The 17,395-nt window shown below is 54.6% G+C and overlaps 1 protein-coding gene across 3 annotated transcripts in view; it reads left to right on the forward strand.

The window, feature by feature from the left end:
* The first annotated feature begins 987 nt into the window (after positions 1 to 987).
* Positions 988 to 17,395, forward strand: part of ACTN1 (actinin alpha 1) — a 97,510-nt gene continuing 81,102 nt past the window's right edge. For 2 of the 3 annotated variants that reach the window (XM_029952883.1, XM_029952884.1), the window contains exon 1: positions 1,347 to 1,451. In XM_029952883.1, the coding sequence (XP_029808743.1) occupies positions 1,347 to 1,451 (105 nt within the window). Of the gene's footprint in view, positions 1,452 to 17,395 lie in introns of all 3 variants that reach the window. The other variant, XM_029952882.1, reaches the window with a different exon arrangement.

Consider the following 17,395-nt stretch of genomic DNA (forward strand, 5'->3'; position numbering starts at 1 on the left):
CTAGGCCTGGGGAAGGAAGCCCAGGCAGGTAACCGAGAAGTTAGAGGTGTTTAGCCAGTCTTGCCCTCCTTCCTTCTCCAGTAACAATAAGGCTTTGTTTATCAGGCCTCAGGTTACAGGTCAGTCTGTGGAGTCCAGAAAACCTGCTGAATCCCTTTTCGAATTGAATTCTTTGAGCCTCAGTTTCCCCATCTGTCAGGTGTGTGTGTTGGGGGCGGGGTGTGGAGTAGGTAAACCACTCAGGGCCCTCCCTCCCAGTTTTCAGGGTGCTGACCAGGTGTGTAAGAGGGGAGATCCGGCCCGTCTGCCCCCGGGGACCGACAGCGGATCCCAGGAAGTTGGGGGCCGTAGGCGGTGCCGGGAAGCCCCTAGACAGAGCGGTCCCGCGAGCCCGAGGTCTGGCCGGAAAGGAGCCGGAGGCGAGGCGGGAAAGCTCTGTGCCGTTCCATGGCAAGACACCCGGCTCTTGTAGGGCTGGGGTCTGCCCGGTCGCAACGGGCGGGGCCGGGCGGGGCCGGGCGGTGGCGGGAGGGATGGAGTCAGGAAATTCCTTTCCATTTCAGCATTCCCTGCCCCCTTTCCTTGGGTGCTGACCTCTCCGGCCCCTGGGAAGGAGAAATGAAATGCTTGGGTTTCCTCGCATCCGTTCTCCAGCCCCTGGCCGCCTGGGGTTTGGGGCGCGTGGGGGGCGCAGTAAGGCCGGCTTGCCGGAGTTCGCCGCCTTCCCGCGGCCGGGGAGTGTGTCCAGTCCCAAGCGGCGACTAGGGCTCCGGGGCGCGCTGCCGCTCGGTCCCACAGCGCGGGGAGGCGCCCCCCGGCTTCGGTCCCGTTCGGCTTAAGCCGGTGTCACATGAGCGGCGGGGGAGTGGGAACCCGGGGAATGGGCGGGGGCGTGCGCGCCGGGAGGGGGCCGCCCAGTCCACCTATATGCGCCGCGGCCCGGCTGACGGATGCCAGGAATTCCCAATGAAAGGCGATGGGGGGAAGTTTGGGCAACTCGGCCTGGCCAATGGAGAACCTCGGGAGGGCTCTGCCCCTTCCCCCCGCCCCCGCCCGCCTCGGCTCCCGCAGCGCGAGTGTGTCCGCCTCGCTCACTGTGCGTGGAGATTAGGTCCCAGGCAGGCAGTCCGCGAGCTCCAGCAGCCGGCCGCCGCCACCGCCGCCAGCAGCAGCCACCGCGAACAGCGCCGCGACGGAACCGGGCGCAGGGGAGCGAGCCCGGCCCCGCCAGCCCAGCCCAGTCCGGCCCGACTCCCTCGCCACGCCGGGGCAGGAGCAGCAGCCGCCACCGCCGTCCGGAGAGAAGGTGGAGGAAGAAATCCAGCTTGTAGCACGCGCGCACCACCATGGACCATTATGATTCCCAGCAAACCAACGACTACATGCAGCCGGAAGAGGACTGGGATCGAGACCTGCTCCTGGACCCGGCCTGGGAGAAGCAGCAGAGAAAGGTCAGCAGCCGCCCCAGCACGCCCTAGCACCCCGACCCGGCCCGCTCCGCTAGCCGCGCTCCCGGCTCCCGGCTCCGAACGGGTTCCAGGCTCGCACGAGCGGGGGCGGGGGATGCGCGGCCGCTGCGAGGTGGGGTGTTGGGTTACAGGCGCGGGCGGAAGGGGGAGAGCCCCTTTTCCAGAGCCCGCGAACGCCGGAGCCCGAGCGCGGGGAGGTGGGGCCGCCGGCGGGCAGGTCGCCTTGAGGTCCGCGATTCAGGCCACCCGGCTGCAGCCGCTCCGTCCCCGCGTGGGCAGGGGGTGGGAGGGCGGTGCTTGGAAGGCTGGGGCTGAGCCGTGGCGCGGTGGCTGCTAGCTCCGGATCGATTTTCCCTTCCCTTCCCCGCCCCCTGGCCGCCTCTCCATCTGGCGTGCGGTGGCAGCGCGCTTCCTGGGCCGCCCTGGGCTCGGTACCTGCAGGAGGCGAGCTGCACGGGACTCTGCACCTCCCAACGCCAGCTCGCAGGCCGAGGGGGAAAGCGGGCGCCGCAGGGGTTGGCAGCCGCCTCCGGGTGTGCCTGGAGGGGGACCTGCTGGAGTGGGTTGGGACTGAGGAAACTGGGGGGCACAAGCGGGTTCCCAGGCTGTCCCTGTGGGGGCGGGGTCAGGACGACCAACCGTTTTATTGCTTAACTCAGCTGCCGGCGAGATGGGTTTGCGTCTGCGTCCTGCCGGTCCGACCCCCGCTTATTCCCGGGAGAAGGAGAATTGGGCAACTTGATCTGAGTTGAAGGGCTCCGGGGCAAGAGGTTGTTCACTGGGATATTTGGGGTCAGTCAATGGGGAACCCATGCTTAGCCACCTTCCCCAGGAGTCCCGGACGAGGTGTGCCGGGTGCGCACCCTCCGCGGGGGCTGGGCTCGGAGCTGGCGATTGGACCTGGGCACAGTGGCCGGCGGCAGGAAGAGGTCAGAAACCGCTCTTGTGGGGAGGGGGAGGAGGGCGCCCCAACCCTGCCTCTGCTTCCTGCCCGCGCTGTGAGCTCTTGCCCCAGGCGGCCACGTACCCTGAACACCCTCCTCTTCCCCCCTCCCCCGCTGTCCGCTCCCATCCGGTCCCTCCTTATTTCAGTCCCCCCCTTCACCCCACCCTCCCCGCAGATCTGGGAATGGGGGGGACAGGATGGCGCGTCCCTTTGGATAGTGCGGTTAGGGCTGGGCTTGAGGGAGAACGCTCATGTCCAAAAATGGTAACATTCATTCCCTTTTTTAAACTTAAAAGGGGGGGAGTTTAGGGAGCCGACTGAAGTTTTTTTTTCAGCCAAAGGCATCCTGTATTAGCTCACTCAGGAATCCTAAGCCCTGAATCGGCGCCCTTTTTACTCACTTCATCAGACAAACAGAGGTAATTTAAAACACACGCACAAAGGGCTTCCTCAAAACCCGCGACCTGGGACCCAGGCTGAGGCTTCTGCTCGGCCCAACCCTATAGGGCAACAGCAGAAGGTCCCGGCTTCCAGTTGACTTATTTGCAGTGTGGCAGTTGCTTGAACACTCCTCCCCCTCTTCCTGTTGGCCTCCCCAGCGGGAGCAGGAGGAGAGGCTGTGGCAGCCCCCCAATCTAGGGGCTTGTTTCCTGGGGCATTTGAGCTGTTGGTGGAGCCTAGAATGGAGTGGTAATTTGGAGATTCTCCTGAGGCCAAGGCGGGGGGGGGGGGGGGGGAGCCCTTTTTAAATTCCAGGTTGAGGCATTCATGAGACGACTTTAAATTGGACAGGAGCCGGTGGGATTAGGAGGTGGATGTCTTGGGATCTTCCATGGGAGAAGAGACATTCCTGTTTACTGAGTGCCTACTGTATGCCTAGTGGGGGCAGGAGTGACAGGACTGTGGGATGAAGTTCCTGGAGGGCAGAAACTCCTCTATCTCCTCAGCTTGGCCACGGGACCTGCACACAGTATTCCGTGGTATCGAATGAATGAATACATTAAATATAGTTGGGGAGGAACGTTATATTGTCTCTATTTCTCTGTGTATCTGTATACATATATAGACTCCTGAAACTCTGATCAGGGTGGTGGGGGTGTGGCCCAGGCCTCTGGGTAGCCAGGTGGAACAGGGTCCCCTGGGAAATTTGGTTGTCTGGAGGGCAGACTCAACAGTTGTAAGAGCTGGCGCACCTGAGGTTGAGGAAATGAGGGGCATAGAGGGAAGTGACCAGCCCAGAGGCCCAAATGATGCATGATGGGGCCAGAATGCAGCCATGGTAGGGGCAGCAAGCTTCCCCTCACTTGTTCTGTGGTGGCAAGGAGGGCAGGAAAGTTGGACTTGGCATTCAAAGCCTGCAAGGATCTCTGGACCAAGGGGAGTCAACATGTGCTTTAATGGGTTGATGGGGTGGGGGGGTGGGTGCATGGCACATGCTCTGGGCCTCACTTTGAAAATCCAAGGTTGCTGGGTTTTTTTTCCCTGCCATTAATTCTGTTACCTTGCATGGGCCTCAGTTTCCTCATCTGAAAATTTCACCTCGTTCTTAGTAGGGTGGTAGGGATATAAGGAAGTGGTATTATTTGTGTGTGGGAGTCCGATCTAAAGTAACTAGTTGCTTTTGACAGCCTCCCTGCTGATGGAGGGAGGAGAGGGTTGAGTGGGAGCAGAGCACAGTGGACAGAGGAGGCTGTCATTCCAGATGGAGGCGGCAGAGTGAGTGGATGTGGGTGGCCCAGTGCAGTGGGATACAAAGGCCTCTGGGTGGGAGGCCGAAGGCCCTGTTTTTAGCCCTAGGGCGGTCACAACAATTTGAGAGACTTTGGCCCAGTCCTTTCACTTCTCTGAGCTTTTATTAGATTATTCAGCACATAACTTTTTGAGCACTTCATCTGGCAGTCCCGGTTCCAAGGGCTGAGGGTAGAGCACCGAATGGTACAGACAGGTGCTTCCGATCTGTTTCCTCCTCTGTAAATGGGCCACATTCCTGCCCTGCCCTGCCCTGCCGATCCCCAGGACTCTTACCGGCATTAGATTAAATGACATGCTAGGAAGTACTTTCTTGGTGAATGGTTAGGCCTGATGCAGATGCAGGTAGAAGTCTGTGCAGGCCGGAGGCATGACTCAGAAACCTGCATTGGTTGGCCGTGGCTTGTCCCTTCTTCGGAGAATGCTTTCGTGCAGAGTTCATTGGGCTTGACTCCCTGCCTCCAGACATAAGATATAGTGGATTAGGGAGTTTGCTGGCTTTCACGTTCTTCCTGATCTTTGTGGCTGAGCTCTAAAGCCACCTTTTTGAAGGTAGCGAGTCCGAACGGCTGTCATTTCGGGATGGCCATACCCCCAAGTTTATTCCCTCATCTGCACCCTCCTGGGAGGCCTGCTGGATGCCAGGCAAGCTGTAGAGAGCATGGACCTTGAGTAGCATCCTGGCTCCACACTTCAGGCTTGTGACCTTGGGCAAGTTACTGTAACCAATCAGCCTCTGATTCCTTTTTTATAAAAAGGAGCTAATACCCCCAACTGCTGGGTTGACAAAGATGTGTAAAATGGCAGCTTCCGGCTGCTAAATTTTAGTTTCTCTCTTAAATCCTGGAGGCTCTGCTTAATGTGAATTTCCATAGGTGCCAGTCCTGTTTTTTTAACATATGGAACTTAATCAAATTTGTTGAGCTAATGGTCTTGAAACAGAGAAGCATTCACCTGGCAGGTAAATGAAAGTGGTTGTAAATAATAGGTCCAGGTCCAGAGTCTGTACCCACATCATGCCAGGTCACAGGAAGATGTCCCACCTTGTTTTTCTAAGAAAAAAAAATTTTTTTCAATGTTTATTATTTTTGAGAGAGAGAGGGAGACACAGAATTGGAAACAGGCTCCAGGCTTTGAGCTGTCAGCACACAGCCTGACCGGAGCCTCTAACTCACAGATAGTGAGATCATGACCTGGGCTGAATCAGCCCATCACCCCTGGACCCTTGTTTATATTCACTGCTGGTCTGCAGGACCATTGGAGGAGCTAGCCAAGGCCACTGATGAAGGTGGAGGCCTGCAGAGAGGGGAGCCCTGTTTTGGAGGGGTTGACCTGGGGAAGAGCAGGACCTCCGCCTACCTTGAAGGTTAGTCCTGCCAAAACCAGAGTGATGCCTGGTGGAAGTACAAGGTCTGGGCGGAGGGGGTGGGCTGTCATTCTCATCCTCCCACCCCTCACTGTTGTGCTCTCCTGCCCCCTTCACTCCGTGCCAGTTGCCATGGACGCACTGCTCAGCCTGTCCTGTTCTCTGCTGAGTCCCTAGTGTCTACTACGGAGTTAGGCCTGTAGGTGGTCAAGAAATAATACTGAATAATTGGACAAATGGCATTATCCTGGGGCTCTGGGCAAACTGGGTTCAAATCTTGGCCCCTCCACTGACTACCTGGGTGATCCTCGGGGGATCACTTACCTGCTCTGTACCTGATGATGCCAGTGGGGCAATGAGGGTAATAATCGTTCCTGCCTGACGTAGTTGAGTGGAGGTTTAAACCAAGTGATGTGCGTAGGGAATTTAATAGAGTACCTGACAGCGGGTGCTCAGTAAATGAGCATTCACTATTTTGAGGAGCCAGTTTCTGTGGCCTTCACCCTATATTCTTTGAGATAAGGTGTAGTATATAAACCCATCTTAGAAGGAGCCCACTCCTAGTTGGCTAGGAGTGTATGGAGTTGTATTCTTGACCTCAGACCCTCACGTCATCTCTGGCGCATTCACTATCTCTTGACCTTTCTGATCAGTCCCTTTGCTATAGAATGGCCTAGAATCCCGTGCTTACCTTTGATGCACATTCGGGGTATCCAGGAGGAACAGATGAACGTGAAGTGCTCAAAACCTTTGTCAGTTGGTCACCGTACAGGTATCAAAGTATGAATTTCTTCTGAAGGAGCCAGCCTAGGGGGGCCCTGGGTGGCTCAGTCAGTTAAGCGACCAACTGTTGGTTTCAGCTCGGGATGATCTCACGGTTCATGAGTTTGAGCCCTGAGTTGGGGCTCTGTTGCTGACAGCGTGGAGCCTGCTTGGGATTCTCTCTCTCCCTCTTTCTCTCTCTCTTTCTCTCTCTGCCCCTCCCCAGATCATCCTTTCTGTCTCTCTCAAAATAAAGAAGTAAACTTTAAAAAATAAAATAAAGGAGACAGCCTGGAGTGTCTTTGGGCCCTAGGGTCTAATAGTGGAGGGCATTCTTTAGGCTCTGCCCACACCTCCTGGTAGTCTACCAGCCTTGCCCTGTCCTGGGGCCTGTTGCAGCTGCTTCTTCCCCCAAACCTGTCTCATGTGGGTAATGGTGGACAAAGCCTGAAGGAGAGCAGCATGGGCTGGGGGCGGGGGGCCTGGAGCTGGTCTCTACCCTGGGACAGATGTGAGAAGGCCTGGAGCTTCCTGAGAACCAGTGTGGAGGAATGGTGAAACTGCGAGGAGCTTCTTGGTCACTGGACACGGGCTTGTAGGAGTGACAGGCTAGCAGGCACCTGTAAGGTCTGTGGTCACCAGCCTTTTCCAGCGGAAAAGGGAGAAACTTGTTTTCTGAAGCCCAGTTCTTGAGGCGGGGCTGTCAGTGCTGTGCTCAGTGGGGTGGGGGTGGGGTGGGAGGAGACCTGGACCCCCAGGCCCTTCCTTGTGGGGCGGTTTTAAGTGGGAAGAGGTCAAACCAGATGGGTGTGCTGTAGTTTGTTGTTTGTGGTTGGGATTTGGGTCTCCCCTTTCCTTCTCCAAGAAGGCCCCGGGCTGGGCGCCCGGCCAGTGGCCACAAACCGTAGGCCTGGTTTGAGGACCTGTCACACAAGACCTGCGGCCTCCTATGGGTCTGGAACAGGGGCGGGGCGGCCCGAGCCGGAGACATGAGATCTGCTACTGGTCGTCTCTACAGAAGAGCTGAGGTCTCTGCTCCTCCACCTTCGAGTCCCTTCTTAGTGTGAGAACATCAGTGCTTTCTCTTGGTGGAGTCAATTAGTGAGCATTGGTTGGATCCCTGTTGGGTATCTGATCCTCCACCTGGAGTCGTGGAAATCCTGGTTTAGGTGGAGAGGAAACTAGAAAGATGGAGAATCACACTGGGCAGTGCCAAAAATGGCCAGAGATGTGCTGTTGGCCACTGTGGGCAGGAGCCAGCTCTGCTCCTGACTCCGGTGGCATTTGAGCTGCATCTGGAAGGACAGACAGGATTTGAAGGTTCTGCTGGGAAGCCTCCCCTTTCCCAGGCATCTAGGCTGTGCGTGCGTACGGTTGTGCGTGCGAAGGAAGGTAGGGCAGTAGGAGAAGGGAGAAGCCTGGAAGGGCAGACCAGAGGGCAATGATGTGTAAGCTGCTGCAGGCAGGGGAACACCCTCTCCCATTGTTCTCGCTCCTTGTCCTTCTTTCCTGGTCAGCTTTGTCCCTCCCAGAGCTGACCTCTTACGTTTCTGAGAGCCAGGCTGTTTGTACAGTGCGGGAGCCCCACACCTGTGCAGGTGTTGTTGGGACTGTCTAGCCAGTTGACCCCACCTGGACTTGCCCCCATGTGCAACCCACCCAAGCTTTTCCTGGGACGGGGTGTACAGCCAAGGGGCTGTGGTCTCAGGGCCCCTTCCCCACCAGCCCTACTTTCCTCCCTTCTGAGCTTGCTCCTTGGGCACACAGCTCTGCAAGGGCCTGGGGAGCTGGGCTCAGTTGCTCACCAACGACCCCAGAGAGGTCCTGGAGCCCACCAGCTGGTTGAGACTGTTTAGTCTGTAGCTCCCCAGAGGTTGTGGCTGAGAGGCCGTGGGCTGAGGAAACCTCTTAGCCTGGTTCCTTAGTCCTGGCCACTCTGGGCCAGCCTGATTGGACTCCTTTCTTTTTTTGTTGTTAAAGGTTTTATTTTTAAGTAATCTCTATACCCAGTGTGGGGCTCGAACTCACAGCCTTGAGATTAAGAGTCATATGCTCCACTGACTGAGCCAGTCAGGTGCTCCCTGATTGGACTCCTGATTCAACCCAGGGTTGTCTCCCTGCTGAGATATCATTGTTCTAAGTACCACCTGCCCAAACCTGGCCCTGATGGAGGCGCAGGGGACCTTGGGAGTGGTGGGGGCAGGAGACCCAGCAAACCAGGGCTCAGAGTCATCCTGAAAGCCTGCCTTCCTCTTTTTAAAATTTTAGATAGATTTTATTTTTTTAAAGTAATCTCTATACCCCACATGGGGCTTGAACTCACAACCCCGAGATTAAGAGTTGCGAGCTCCACTGACTGAGCCAGCTACCTTCCTTTTTTTTTTTTTTTAAATGTTTTTATTTATTTTTGAGAGAGAGAGAGAGAGACACTGTGAGCAGGGGAGGGTCAGAGAGAGAAGGAGTCACAGGATCTGAAGACAGGCTCCAGGCTCTGGGCTAGCGGTCAGCACAGAGCCTGACGCGGGGCTCGAACCCACAACTGTGAGATCATGACCTGAGCCGAAGTCGGACGCTTAACCAACTGAGCCACCCAGGCGCCCCTCTTTTTTTTTTTTAATGTTTTTTTATTTTTTATTTTTGAGAGATAGAGAGAGAGACAGTGTAAGCAGGGGAGGGTCAGAGAGAGAGGGAGGTACAGAATCTGAAGCAGGCTCCAGGCTCTGAGCTAGCTGTCAGCACAGAGCCGACGTGGGATTCGAACCCATGAACTGTGAGATCATGACCTGAGCTGAAGCCAGACGCTTAACCGACTGAGCCACCCAGGCACCTCAACAACCTTCCTCTTAACACATCAAGCTTTCTCACTGGGTCCCAGGTCAGGTATCAAATCCCAGCGCCCAGAAGCCTTCCTTCTCAGTGGGTAGGAGGTACATTTACAGAGAAGCCTGGTCAGGCACTCTCTTCTCTGCCTTGTCTAGCCCCTGCTCCCATGTCCTGGCTGGAGATTTTCTGGCAGATTCTCAACACAGCGGGCACCCCAGTCTGGTGTAGTGATGCCCAGAGCCACCTAGGCAGTAGTCACGACTCCAGCTTACCCACTCTGTGTGGCTCCGTTCAGTGCTCCCAGACAAATAAGCAAAACGGATGGCAGTCCGCAATAGCCTGGGTATGGTCGTCTTCCCAGGGACCAGAGCTGGGAGCAGAATGGTACTTAAAAAAGAAAATTCATTTTCTTATCATCTCCATAGTGGCTCACCCTTTCCTAGCACAGGCTGAATGTCAGGCACTGTGTTAGGGACCCTGTGTTGTGTTAGCACATCTCGTCCTGTGAGGCGGACACTTTATCCACATTTTACGGATGAGGTAGCTGGCTCAGAGCAGCTGTGTAACTTCCAGGATCACGTAGCTTGTGAGAGGTGGGCGGTGTGGCTCCGGCATTTCCCTCCTCACTACTTCGCTCTGCTGCATATCAAAGAAACGCGGGCATATCTAGAACACTGACCAGGGAAGACAGATACAGAAACCAAAACCCAGTGATGGATGAAAACATTCTGGAATTAGAGTGTGCTGGTGGTGGCACAGCCTTGTGAATACACTCAAAACTATATACTAAGTAAACTAAATCTTGCTCTAAATACGTATACACGAAATATACATAAATATAATCTAAATGTATATAAATATACTAAAACCCACTCAAACGGATGACTTTTATGGTATAATTATATCTTAATTTAAAAATTGAATTTAAAAGCCCCCAGAAAATGCTAAGTAATACAGAGAAGAGAATGACAATTGCCTGTCCTCCCACCTAAGGAGCCTCACGGGAGTTTCTGGTGCTCCTGCCTCCTTGACCCTCTTCCTCATTTGTGTCTGTCTACCTGTTCTCTCTTGCTCACTGTTTACTCTAAGGTCAGGGATCCAGGTTCATGGTGCATGAGTGGGAGAGCCGCAGAAGAGGTAAATAATCAAGAGGGCAGCTTTCATAAAAAGCTCGATGCGACCCTGTGCTTGGAGACTGCCTAAAAATAGATCACAGCTAAGCCCAGGCAAGTAGAAGGCTGGGGTGGGGAAGGAGGGGGTGGCTTTCCTCATTTCCCCAAGGTGGAGTCCCCACTGCACCTGCACCTGTAAGCCCTGTTGGTCTGGGAGGGCTCCTCACCTTCTGTCATCCCCGGGGTTCACCGGGTCCACGTCGGGCAGCTTTCCCCAGTCCTAAGATGGGGAGGGGGAGCGGCCGGGGTCCTCCCCCAGGAGGCAGCTGCACTGCACTCAGGGTTGCCTAGCAATAGTGGGAAGAGGTGACTTAGCCCACTACAGAGGCGGGAAGAGAATCAAAAGCAGCCGGGGATGGAAATCAGGAGTAGATGCAGAGGATGTTGTTACCCTGGAAACTGCCTGCTTGGTCCTTGGCTGTCGTGGGCTACTTTTGGGCTGGTGTCTGGTCTTTATTGAGAGGTTATGGGGTCCTCTCCAGGCCTGTCATCTCTCACAATGATGGGGGGTGATTGGGCACATAGAGAAGCCCCTGTTGCACATGGCTCGGGTGGTAGAAGTGTTCTGTCGGTGACTGCATTTAACATTCACAGCAGCCTTATAAGGGATGTGGGATGCTTATACCTGATAGATGAAAATCCTGAGCTTGGAGATATAAAATAACATGCTCAACAGTGGCCGAGCAAGAAGGGTCTGGGAATGAAGGTACCCTTGGTCCTTAAGGGGAACCTTTCATTTTGGTTGAAAGCGTTTCCCAAGCCCAAGGTCTGGGAGATAATGTGAACACTGTCCACCTCCCAGGAAGGGACAAGAAGATGAGAGAAGGAAGACCGGAAAATAGAGTTGACTGTTATATACCGAACAACCAGTATTTAGTAAGAATGTCTTGGTTTCCCCAATAATAACAGTTCACACTGTTTGTGGGTTGCATGGTTTGGATTACCTCAGTCCGTCAACCCTTTGAGGAAGGTACTGTTATTTCCCTTTTTGCAGACAGGGAAACTGAGACTCACTGGGTTAAGTGTCTGGCCCAAGATCAACCAGCAAGTGAGCCAGGTTATGAACAAGTCCAGGCACACTGACCTTGGAACTCGCCTCTTAACTAGAAGTACAGACAAACCTTTTGCTATTCCGTCGTTTATGTTTTGAGAGACAAGGCTTATATAAATGAAATCATAGGGAACAACTAAAGGTGGTATATAATCAAGTACTCATTATATGATTCATGATTTTTAAAAAAATAAACTCCGCCCTCAATGTGGGGCTCGAACTCACGACCCTAAGATCAAGAGTCATGTGCTCTACCCACTGAGCCAGGCAGGTGCCCCATGATTCATGATTTTTAACATTTCTGCTTTCACACATGGTTTTCTCTTCATTAATCATGATGAGCAAACTTGTGAGGCCTTCTCCCCATTTTGTAGACAGGGCAGGGAAGGCACAGAAAGGTTCAGTGACTTTACCAGCGTCTCTCTTGCAACCCGAATGGGGTAGAGCTGGTTTTGAATCCAGGTCTTTGACTGGAGGGCCTGTAGTCTAAGCCAGGTGAGCAGGGCCTTCCTGATGTTAACCTTTCTTGGTTGAAAAGGGATGGGACCATTCTGCTTGTATTTCTCCACACTTTTGCTAAAGGACAACTGACCGGAATATACTCAGGTCCCCTGAACCTGGAGGGCCCTAGGTGTCCCTGGTGACCTGTAGAGCTGACCCCAGCTTTTGGGGACTAGCTTCCCTGCTTTAAGATTCAACCACGTCCCGGGGCGCCTGGGTGGCTCAGTTGGTTAAGTGACATCGACTCAGGTCATGATCTCACAGTTCATGAGTTTGAGCCCCGAGTTGGGCTCTGTGCTGACAGCTCGGAGCCTGGAGCCTGCTTCAGATTCTGTGTCTCCTTCTCTCTCTGCTCCTCCCCTGCTCTCATTCTGTCTCTCAAAAGTAAATAAACATTAAAACTTAAAAAAAAAAAGATTCAACCATGTCCCTCCCCCGTTCCTTCAGCCTCACCTGTTCATCTTTCCCTTTGTTTGGTCTCCACAGGAACAACAGGCTTTGAACCAGGTAGCTGAGATGTTTATTTTGCTTTTGAAAGCTTGTGCACATGGAATGCAAAGTTGGCCGTTCTTGTTGAAGCCTTGAGGCTGCTAAAACGAGAGTTGGGGAGGGCATGTTGGTGAGGCTTAGGTTGGAGTAAGCAGATCTGGTGTTTCCACACTGCGGACCAGGCCAGGGGACAGCTTTGGAGATAGGGCAGTGCCCTTCCTGGCCCCCTGTGTTGAACCTTTCAGCTCAGGGTCCGAATCAGAGGCCCCAGGTGGTTCGGTGGATGGTGGAAAAGCGATCCTTGGGGGAAGGGAGGTTTTGACAAGCTGCCTCCTCTCTACCTTGTTTTTCCTGTTTCTTGGTGGCGGATACTGTGGGGCTGTTCGGAGCAGTCACAGGCCTGTGATTTGAGGCCAGGCTGGGGCTTGTAGGGGAGCATTTTTACAGGCCCAAAGATTTATTTTTTTTAAAGCCATCTGTAAAGCTGATTATAAACGGATGGGAACAGAATGGAGTGGTGCTGAGCTCTATTTTCAGATCCTCTGTAGGTGAACCGATGGGCGGGGTGGGTACGTCGAGGTGGGTGGCCTGCTTCAGGCAGGTCTCCTAATGGAACTTGGCTTTCCATAGTGGAGGACAGGCAGCAAGCCTTGGACTTGGTGGGCAGGGGCCTGTTGTAGTCAGACTCTCTCTTTTCTCCTTATGTCAAATGTGGGAATGGCTACACAGCCTGTGGCTTAGGGGTGGATGGAAGGGGACTTTCACTTCTTCTAAGGGCCACCACCAGGAAATTGGGTCCCCGCTGTCCCCCAGTGTGGGGGGAAGCAACTTTTATGGAGGTTCTGGGGCCCTAACAGCAGTGTCTGTCTGGGTCTGTGAGCACGGCCCTGCGTGTCCATGTGAGTGCAGGCACACATGTGTGTCTCTGGCTCTTAGAAGCCCCCCTGTTGATTTTGGCCACCGATTTGACTTTGGCAGAGGAGTGGCTCCCTTTCAAACGCTGCAGACATCCTCCAGATAATGTATAATGGCACTTTCCAGTCGAGTTCCCGATATTTTGGAAAGGCCTTTCTTTCCAGGAACCCGAAGTGCTTTTCCAGATTTGGCTCTGGGAGCCGGGAGATGGAGGAGGCGGCTCATGAATCCTGCATTCCCGGAGCAGGGGAAGTGGGGCCAGACCCCTGGTTTCCTGCCCTCTATCCTGGATCCTGACTGGGACTGTGGGGACATATCTTCGCGCGTGTGAAGCCCGGAGGCCTCTTTTTAATTTAGATGTTGCCCCAAACTTTCATCTCTGTGAAACCACTTTTTTTGGTTGGTGTTTGTTTGTTTAAAGCCGTAGTTGATTTAGAGGTTCCTTCTACATAATTAACTTTAAAAAAAATTACGGGAGTGCTGCACGGGGGTCTCAGTTCAGTGGGCCCGTCTGGAGCTCCTATACTAGGGCTGCTTGGTGCAAGCATTAAGGCCACAGTGCGCAGGAGGGCCAGGCTCGGGGACCTGTCCCTGATTCCCTTTTCTTGGAAGCCCCTGGTTCAGAAAGCCCAAGCTTAGGCCCAGGCCCAGGGAGCGTGGAGCTGACATCCACGCCCCCTCACCATGGCCCGCCCCCAGCATGTGCCAGCCCTGTACTGTGCTGTGGGCCAGGCGCGCTCTAAGGGTTTCCCAGATATGAATTCATTTACTCTTTGCAACACCTTGTGCGATGACTTAGCTGGAGGTAAGGGAATTTAGGAAGACTTGCAAAGCCTCAAGTGGTTACAGCTGCTATTTCTAGGTTTTCTGCTTTGGGAGCCAGCTCACAAAGGTCTTGTAGGCAGAGGTGGGGTTCTGGTGTTCCTCTCCCCAATGCTGTTCCCTTGCTTGCTGGAATTAACTGCTGTCCCTTGTTGGGTGTTTTCTTCCCCCAGCATTGGTTTATACAGTTCCTGCCTGTGTAGTTGTCTGTGTCTTTTCTTTGTGCCTGTTTAAAACTACATGAATGGGGGCGCCTGGGTGGTTCAGTTGGTGGAGCGTTTGACTGCGGCTCAGGCCATGATCTCGTGGTTTGCGGGTTCAAGCCCTGCGTTGGGCTCTGTGCTGACAGCTCAGAGCCTGGAGCCTGCTTTGGATTCTGTGTCTCCCTCTCTCTCTGCCCCTCCCCTCCTCATTCTCTCTTTCTTTCTCTCTCTCTCAAAAATAAATAAACATTTTTTTAAAAAAGCTTCATAAATGGTGTCACACCCAACGTAGCACCGCATTCGAATACTGTGCTTTCTGCTCACACCGTGCCTGTGGCCTGGAGCTGTCAGGGTTGACCTGGCTCAGCCCTGTTTCATGGACTGAGCCGGCTGAGGCCTGGAGGTGCTAGGGAACTTGAGGGACTTGTCCAGGTTGCACAGTGGCTTACAGATGGCAGGTGGGACCAGAGGCTGCAGGCGGCTCTCTGCCACTGTGCTTCCCCTCGGGGTTTGAGACTGCTGGTATCTGAGGAGGGCGGGTAGGAGCAGCCAGCCTCGGTTTCTTCTTTTCTTTCCTTCCACATGGATTTTGGCACCTGGCTCCCATTTCTTGGGGGGCACCCACACCTCGCCTGCTGCTCTCTTTTCCTGGGGCTTCAAGAGTCAGCTTCTAGGAGACTCACTGCTTTGCCAGTTTTTCTCCTCCCAGGATAGCAGTTGGGCTTTGATTGCTTCTTGATGAAGCAAATATGTAATGACAGAGAGCTACTGTGAATTTGGGAATGCTTCTAAATGAGTTTGCATTTTATGTCTCACAGTGGCATCTTGCAACATTTGGAAGTTAGTCGTTCCCTGCACGTAGACTTTTGGAAGAGGCAGAGGTGGGGAGTCACAGCTGAGCCCTTCTTGGCTGGGCCCCAGGGGCGGCCAGTGGGATTCCAGTTATGTCTCCCTCTCCATGCTTGGTTTCCTGGTTCTGGCCTTTTCTTCCTTCTCTGCTGGCTCTAGGCCACTCACTTGGCCCTGGCCTTGCTCGCTTAGCGCCTGGGTAGAGGATGGGCAGGAGGGAGTTGGAAAGGGCAGGCGAGTTGGCAGCCTCTTGGCAGTCTCCATCACAGCCGCCTTGGGCATTGTTGTGAAACTCTTGGCTCTGAGGACATTTGGAGGCTTCTCAGGGGATATTGCTGATCTATGAATGACTTGGGGCTCCTCGGATGATTGGAGATGGGTCTGGGGGTCTCTCAGGAGCCCCCCCCAGTAGGGGGCTCCTGGAAGGCGAGGCCACTGGGATCCAGACACATTCAGGCCACCTCATCTCAGAGCCTCGAAGCCTAGAAGGGTGGTTCTCAAAGTTGACTGTGCATCAGAACCACCCAGAAGTCTGGTTAAAATACAGAATGCTGGAGCCCATCCTCAGGGTTTGTATAGGTCTGGGGTGGGGCCTGAGAATTGTATTTTTAACAAGTGACAGGGCACTGCGAAGCTACTTGCAGAGTAGACATGGGCAGGGGGAGGCATTGGGTCTGCTTTTGCAATCTGTCATAGAGGTCTTCATGCAGATGGTGACTTTGCTGGTCACTTTTACTACCTAGGGCCTCCTCGCCCAGCCCCCCCAAATAAGGGAAAGCCGCATTCTTTCTCTGTTTGGGGGGCCCTGGCCTGGGGTGGGAAATGTGCTCCTGTACCCCGCGCAGGGCAACTTCTCAGGAGCCCCCTGCTGGCACATAGTAGGTACTCACCAAATATTAGATCTGCTGAATGGTGACCGTGGGTGCCTTTGGAGGGGGTGTGGCAGCCACAGTCCAGCAGGAAATGTCTGGCGGATGCTGAGGTGTTGGGTGGCGACAGTCCAAGTCCCCAAGGGCCGCTTCAGTGATGGGGCTGAATCGAGGTCTCAGAGCAGAGCCCTGGCTGGCCCCCCTCCCCCAGAGGCGTGCCTTGGAGGCCAGAAGAGGCTGGAGGCCAGGGAAGCTGGCCTTATGCTTGAGATGGGGTCCGAGCTGGATGACCTCAGCCCTGCCACGCTGCTCGACACCCCCTCCCAGGGTGTCTGATGGCAGCAGGGTGGCTGGGAGCCAGCGCGCCCCCTCCGCCCCAGCTCCAGCTGTTGTGTTTTCTTCCTTTGGCCAGCGGCCCACTTCGCATTCCTCTCCCGAGGTACTGGCCATGCTGACACGTCCCTCTGCTCCCTGCCCTTGTTGGATTTGGCTAGGGCCTCTCTTTCAGAAAATCTTAGGGAGTTTCTGGTCCTCTTTTGCGGGTTTGGGGGCCTCAAAGGAAGTACAGCCTTCCAGCCCCGGCACTGAGGGTTCTCTCTCCAGCAGTGGACACCAGCAGCCCACTGTCTCTAGCTGCAGCAGCTGGTGGGGGTGGGGGCATGGAACCAGAGAGAACCTACAGACCCTCCAGCTCCCTAGCAGGACCTTGGTCCACCTGCCTCCTGTTGAGACCCTGGCGGGTGGCACTCATGAGAGGACTGGGTATGGAAAAACTGTCCTCTTTGAACCATCCATCCGTCCAGAGAGCCGCCTGGGAGGACCCTGCTCTGTCCCCCTTGGAACAAGGAGAGCAGTTGTGCGTCACGTACCAGGGCTACAGGAGACCCGAGGTCTGTTTTTAGAGCTGCTTATGGCTGCCATGTGATGCTGGACAAGCCGTACCTGATCCTTACCTATAAAAGGAGAGGACTGGCTTACAGGATGGGGAGTGCTGTGTTGGAAATGCCGCATGGAGATGATCGCTAAGGGCTGGGTCAATGCCAGCATTCTGTGTTTCTCTCCCCTCCATGGGGGTTGCTCTGGAGAGCCAGGTGCTTCTAGAGGTGATCTTGAGGTCAATTCCTGGGCTTCCCAGCCTGGCCCTGAAACTATTCTGTTAATACACAGACTCTTATCTTTAGGAGTCCTCTGTGTCCTCAGCTTTCAGGAATTTATTCCTGCCCTCAAGGGAGGGCGTGGGCGGGCCCGGTGAATGAGCTTCCCTGCGGGATCCAGTAGTGCCCTCTGGCTTGGGCTCTGCCTGCACTCTCTTATTCTGGAAATGCCTGCTTGGGGCGTGGCCATGTGGGAAGCCAGGTGCCAGTGGAGGGTAGGGAGCCTTATTTGGGGTTGGTGAAGGGTCTCTTAGC

This window comes from Suricata suricatta, chromosome 9, assembly GCF_006229205.1.
Source record: "Suricata suricatta isolate VVHF042 chromosome 9, meerkat_22Aug2017_6uvM2_HiC, whole genome shotgun sequence".
Lineage (NCBI taxonomy): Eukaryota > Metazoa > Chordata > Mammalia > Carnivora > Herpestidae > Suricata > Suricata suricatta.